At 39.5% G+C, this 7,004-nt stretch overlaps 1 protein-coding gene across 1 annotated transcript in view; it reads right to left on the bottom strand.

The window, feature by feature from the left end:
* Positions 1–851: 851 nt before the first annotated feature.
* Positions 852–7,004, bottom strand: part of ARHGAP28 (Rho GTPase activating protein 28) — a 72,285-nt gene continuing 66,132 nt past the window's right edge. The window contains exons 11-15 of the mRNA XM_054285047.1: positions 6,663–6,860; positions 5,825–5,968; positions 3,569–3,723; positions 2,850–2,914; positions 852–1,013 (exon numbers count right to left, since the gene is read on the bottom strand). Coding sequence (XP_054141022.1) covers positions 922–1,013; positions 2,850–2,914; positions 3,569–3,723; positions 5,825–5,968; positions 6,663–6,860 — 654 coding nt within the window. The 3' untranslated portion in view covers positions 852–921. The remainder of the gene's footprint in view (positions 1,014–2,849; positions 2,915–3,568; positions 3,724–5,824; positions 5,969–6,662; positions 6,861–7,004) is intronic.

Below are 7,004 nucleotides of genomic sequence, written 5' to 3'. Positions count from 1 at the left end.
TATAAAAATTGCTTACATATTAAAGCTAAAATAAACAAAATAAAAAGAATTAGGTTACAAATTGGAAACTATAATGTTTAACAAAAAAAGGTGATGACTGTAAGTGGCACCATTAACACATCTCATAGTGTGGCATTACACAGATTTAATTCTGAGAGTATCAAGTAAAAGGCAGAGCTAGGGGCATATGCCCCTCCTCACCCAGCCTTTTTCTCCTGAAACTTGTGTGACAGGGGAAGGGAGGGGAGTGTGGTTTGTGCCATTACAATTGCATACAGCTGAGGGATCCAGACAGATGATTTTGGAAGACTGGTAGTGAGATATACAGTGGTATGTACACGGAGCAGTACAGCTGTCTGTAGTTCCTCCTGCCTCCCTCCCCCAGCACCAGGTACTCACGAGGAGTGACTGAGAGACACAAGCACTGCAGTAACACACACTCTATGGGTTCACTTCCAAGAGAAAGGTTTGGTTCTCACACAGCTGTCTGGCATTGCTGCATGCTGAGCTCCCACCTTCCATGCCTGACAGACACCTTCCCTGCTCCAAGGTCTGTCATGCTCCTGTGTCATGCTGTGGTCAGTAGTGTTTCATTCATCTGATGCCACTGCATTATTTCCAAAAATTGTTCTAACACCCGGTCAGGAAACGAACACCGTACCTTGGTCTGCCCTCCTCACCTCCTGGGCCAGCTGGCACAAGTGTAATCCATATGGAAGCATAACTAATGTGATATTTTTCCGATGGATTGGAAGCTGGAATACCAAAAGTCCTATGTGCTGACCATCAGCTGGACAGTACAGTAGGAAGGAATGATGTCCTGTGGATACCATTTTGTTATGTCTCTGCAAGAGCTGCTTAAAATGACAGGCATCACTCTTGTCCATGTGGCTTTTGTCCAGTACACTGCTGCCTTCTGCTTCAGCTGGCTTTTGGTTTTATCACCCATTCTGCCTGAGGATTTGCACGGTAGACATCTAGCATGAATGCATCTGGATCCAAACAGTGCTGACCTGGAAAGGAAATTGTCAGCCATGAATCATAAGATGTTCTGAGCACACAGGGACAGAGCTGTGTTAAAATGTCCTTGAATGTTTCTCTGACCTGCACACAGCAAGCCTAGTTTGGTGTGTCCATCCAGCTAACATCTTGCCTGGATACAGAGAGGGCCTCTGGTAAATTTGCCAGTGATTTTACTCTCTGACAGTCATGAATTTACTGCCACTTCCAGACAGGATGTCCTGCATTACACTGAGTAATGGACAAGACATTTAGTCAAATGGTGAATATGGTATCTTCAGAAGCATCAACAACACTGTAAATGTAAGTGCTGCAGTTTGGGGGGGTTTATTTCTTTGGATTTACTGAGCTGGAATTACAACTTTCTGACTTCTACACTATTTTTAAATGCTGAAAAAGTAGCTCTGTAAACAATGTGTTCCCATACAGTAGGATCTTGGAGAGAAATACAGGGACTCTTAACAAGGTTTTTGGGAGTTGCCAATTTGCTAATTAAAAAAAAAAATCCTTTGCACTTTGGCTGTTTCATTAGCTGGTGATTGGGAAGTTGTGGCTGCCTTTGCCTGAATGAGGATTTTGTGCCTCTTAGCTGAGTAATAAGGCAATAAATTCTAGAGTTAAGTTGATTTGTTGGACTATATTGCATTTACATGGCGTAATGAAGTAATTTCACTGGTAAGGTTACTTTGCTGTGACACAAGATTATGGTAAAATTTTTGTATGGTTACTTATGAGGTCATTGGGGTCCTAATGATTTTATTCAAGTGAAAGCAATAGAAATGAATTAATGCATAATCAGTGGACTAAGGTACCCTGAAGGATCTAGGACTATAAAAAAAAATTATTTTAAATGAAGATGCAAATTAAATGTCCCAATTTTTTGGAAGACCATGGTAGGAATATTTAGGATTGTTTCACAAGGTCTTTAGGACCATTTTTCTGTTTTAGCATCAGTTGGTCATCCTGTTTGGACAGGCAAAACAAATCACTAATCCAATGTAGGTTTTTTTTATCAGTAATAAAGACTGATTCCTGATTGCTGCTGAAGTAAGTCTGTGATGTTTTGTAGTAAGTTTGCAGAAAGTCTTTAGAGCTGAATCTAGAAGAAATAAGGAATTATCTAATCAGGTAATTCACAACTGACTCCAACACAGTATCCAGAATTTTGACATGAACAGAGAAAGGAGAGAGTAAGAAGAGAAAGCATTGTGTAATATCAAATTAAAATATGTTTTTTGACCTTCAGGCCAGAATCTTGTGGGCCACTGTTGTTATAAGAAGTGTCACTGCATGAAAGTGAAGAAGACAAAAACCCTATTGCAAGGAATTTGCAATCTTTATAAAGCACACAGATTAATGTGAGTAGAGAACACCTATACGTGCAGGGGCTGAATTCACATTTCTGTAGGTCTTTATTTGAGGGAGGTTAACACTTGCATACAGTAAGAAAGAAAGAGATCTTGGAAAAATGCTTGACAGCAAGGTGGAATGTGCTTGCAAGAGGAAGACCAAGGATCTCTTAACCATGGAAAAATGTTCAGTTACAAGAGTGAGAGAGGTAAAAGCAAAAGGTCAGATGAATTTGGAAAGACTGTAAGAAGTGCTGCTGAGATCCAGCCGCCGGGTTCGTTCTCTCCTGGGGTACCCCTCCTGTCACTCTGGAGTTGGAATAAATGATGACATGGATTCTAACAGCTTTTGGGTCAGGCTCCTTTCCTCCAAATGGACTGGAGGGTAGGAGAGACCCAGCTGTGTCAAAACATTGCTGGCCTGAGGTATTTTTAGGAGGTTAAGGAAATTAAGAATTAATTTTCAAAATCGAGACCTACCTATATTTCCTCCAATTTCATGTAAACTTTGGATCTGGCCTCTCACATTCTGTGATGATCCACAGCTAGGATAGAAAAAAACCTTTCAGTTTGTCCTTCACCACTGCCTCATCATCCACCATCTATGGTAAGCTAAAGTTTGACATTTTTTCCCCTGTGAATTGCCTTACTAAAACCAACAAGTTCTACCAAATGGACCACTACAGAATAAAGAATCTGCCACAGAGGCAGATTTCTGCATCACAATCAGCCAAACCTTCTGTATTATTCATTTTATATTATTTATTCAAAGAACAGAATTATGTGGTAACATGGGAAGACTTTGCAGAAAAGACTTTCAGACACAATTTACCATCTCCCATAGCTGTTAATAATTATTACTTTACAGAAATAAAAACATTCTAGACTTATGGAGAGATGTAAAACAATCCCTTTGGGTTCTCTATGTGGCAAGTCTATAAAATATACATTTAATGTACATTTTTATTAGTGGTATAAGGGAGGGCAGATTGATTCTGTATAGGAGCCAGTTATTAAGGAGAATAAAAAGGATAAGATAAGTGGTTAAAATTTCTTTGATTGACATAACCATAAATCAGCAATTTTAGATTAGAAAAAGAGTTATTGTAACACAATGAATCTTTGAAGAGGGAGGAATCTATTCCTTTGTAGTTCTGACATTGTTATTCAGGAAAAACAAAATGTTCTGCTTTACCCACCTGTTTTCACAGTGGAATCGAGCCAGGATGTCTTTGGCTTTTGTTTGGCTGTTGAGTTGAATTGCCATAGAGACTTTTGAATGCAGTGGAGCATAAACTCTTATCACCCCCTCGGGTATGTCAGACTGCAAGTATGGAGGGAAAGTGACAGCTCCCTAAAATCAATATTCAATAGAGTAAGTCTAAGGCAAATATTGCTCTAGCTCAATTTGGAAGCTGTTCTGCAACCTCATTTGAGGTTGCTTGCAAAATTCACTGTCATGCATTCTCTTGACTATTCAAAAGACATTTACAGTCATACAAATGCAAATTCATGGACACAAATCAGATACAACACAAAGACACAAACTCTTTGGTAAGCAGCACATAAATGCACACAGGGTAAAGCCCTTGAATTGTAACTTTAACTTATTTCTGTTAACAGTGGTCAGTGAACCCGCTGCTTATTTAAAAACATAAAAATTATTAAGAATATCTGGTTTTCCTTCTAAAGATGAAATTCTCCTGAGGCATAAAAATTCAGTTCTCTGTTTCTGCTTCCTATAACTTCAACCAGATTGAAGTGTGTGTACAGTAAAACATCAAGTACCATATGGTTTCTGTTAATTTGAAATTTGACCTTGTGTAGGGTTCAAATGATCATCTATGAAGTTTATGCACTCTTCCATGATTAATGGTGGATAAATCAATTAGCAAGGTTTGCATTCCAGTTCTAATCCAGTTAATACCATGCTGACCAGAACACAATAGTCTCTCCAGTCTCTGTCTCTGTGTAATTTAGAACATCTGAGACCTGGGGATTGCGTTAAGTGCTCTCAACATTAAACTCAGTTATCCAAACAGAGTCTGCCTCCAATTTACCCTTCATATTTCAGCTCCTTGCAATGGCTACCCTCATTTTTATTAGATGTAAAGCCAATTACTCTGATCAATGGACTTGTCTTCCCAAAGGTGCAATGACTTCAGTAATGGACTCTCCTCAGAGAAGGAGTCTATCTGTGTTCATCCCACGCTGAAATTAACTGTGCAGCACAGTAGTCTACACTGCCATTTTAAACAAACATCTCTGTCTCCATCTGGAGCACCAATGTATGTCCTACCCTACCTAAAATACTTCAGTCAGTGGTGGCAAATTCTTGAGAAAGGTGAATTAGAATGTATTCACCATTCATACTTAACATTTATCTTTCTACATTTTCCCCCACACATTACCTTCTGCATTTTCTCTCTTGCCTGTAATAGTGGCTCATTCTCTGGTTCTCATAACCTTGTGATATCATTCCTTCCTAATTTGTCTTTTCTTTTGTTCTTCAAGACTATTCTTCTACAACTACAGAGTTCTTCACCATTTCCTTGATTACTTCTCTTATAATTGACCAGCCTTCCTTCTGTTAAGGAGTCTTCATGGAAGACTCTAAATACTTCCTCTCCAGGGTATTAGTTACTACATGGAAATACATGTAAGTTGCTATAGGGACTGTGTAGGTTGTGCACAGAGAAATGATATGTCTTGTTGCCCAAATTTATGTTGCACTTAATATGTAAGATAGTTTTAGTTGCCTATCAAAGCAGGATACTCCAAGTAAGTTTCTAGGCAGTAGATTAAAATTGGTGGCTTTAAGACCTTCAAAGAAAGGTTTTTCTATCAGATTTTCTTAAGTCCAAACTGCTACTGGAGCCCTGGAAATCCTCAAAAGTGTCCACCTCTCTCCTCTGACTATACAGGGAATAACAATACAATCTACTTCACAGAGCACATTAAGGCACAGTTTAGGTGTCTATGGTAGGCAGACTGAACTTTCTCTCTGCTTACAAAGTTAGTGCAAGCTGTAAGACTAAATCTTGCAAGAAGAGTATCAAGTGGCCTGTACCAGGACATGGATAAATGCAATAGATCCTAATATGGATCACTCTATTATTCATCAACAGATCCATGCATTTGTTGAATATCTACAAATCACTGCTGCCAGGGGCAGTCCACATATAACCATTTCTTATGGAACAGGTTGAAAACCAGCTTGGCAGCTTTGGCTGCTGGAAATCATTCTGCCTTTCTTACCTCTTCTCAATCAAGTCCCAAAACTTTGTCTTATCAGAGTGTTAGACTGGGAAGCACACCTTTCAAGACACCTTTCACACAATTCTCAAATCAGCTTATTTTGTATGGCAAAATTTCCTCCCCACACCCAGAATCTTTCATGAGATAAAGGAGGTAGGCTGTTTAAGCTGCTCTGAAACCTGATGTTTTTATCACACCTCTGGTCTTTCAGGTCTCTCCCGTTCCATGGTCTTTCTCCTCAAAAGTTTTCTCACTCCTTTGTCAAACATCAGCTGTCTCTTGCTGTTGTTCATGGCTGCCTCATTCATTTTTCTCACTTGGGAAATCAGGAAGGATGGGACCTAGGAGGAGAAAACCAGATCTGAGAATATACAGTAATTTTTCCCAATTGTGTTGCATTTTTAGAAGAGCACCAAATTTTAGGCAGCAGAAACTCTGTTTATTCCTAGAAGATAATGCAATCAGTAGCTTCCTCTAACAACCTACAGTTATCCTTTGGTGAAACTGTAGATTGTCTTTCATGCCATATGAAACTTTAAAGTGATGTTTGCAGCTGCAGGAGCTTTATTCGGAGGTAGTCTTTGCAACCCCCATTATACTCTCCCTCTGTTATGAGCAAATAAGCTGAGACTGTCAATATCTTTGGGCCAACCTTCAGAAGCCCAAAAAGCTGTACACACTTTTGCCCCATTTTATTGTGGGGTAGACTTTAAACAGACATCTAATCACATTCAAGTTTAGACGTATCACCTACACATCCAGATGAAATAATTCTTCTATGCATCACTCTGTATAAACAATGGTGTGGGAGAGGGACTTCCAGAAGGCAATTGATGCTAAAATAGATGTCTTAGATAAGTAAGATAAGTAATTTTTTCAATCCAGAAAAATCTGCCAGGGTGCCTCATTCTAGATATGGAAGACTCCAGTCAGTTTCCAAAGAAACTGTTTCTCCTTGGAAGGTGCGTTTATTCTGATTTCTGCACATGTCCTGCACTGAAATGGGACCATCAAGGGGGAACCAGCAGTACTCACAGTCCACAGGATGTCCTGGTACCGGATCAGAAGCCGCACAATGTGCGCGGTGGTGGCGGCTGCTTGCATTTCCTGTTGGTTTGCGCGTTTCCCTTTGTAGATGAAGAGGTTTGGTGCAACAATCATAGACACGTTCCACAAGCTCATCTTGTTTTTCCCTTCGTTAGCAACCACCTTCTTCAGGAACTGAAGAAAGGCCTGGAAGAAAACAGTACTTGTTTAATTTCAGGAAATAATTTACTTTTGAAATGCAGCATTTCAAATGCACATGTCTGGCTGCTACATCTGCACTTGGAAATGAAATTTAGTGGTTTTTTCATAGTATTTGGATTACTCTGATAT

This window comes from Melozone crissalis, unplaced genomic scaffold (assembly GCF_028551555.1).
Source record: "Melozone crissalis strain CALT ecotype California unplaced genomic scaffold, PUWL_Pcris_2 ptg000042l_1, whole genome shotgun sequence".
Lineage (NCBI taxonomy): Eukaryota > Metazoa > Chordata > Aves > Passeriformes > Passerellidae > Melozone > Melozone crissalis.
This window is presented reverse-complemented; position numbering and strand designations above follow the sequence as displayed.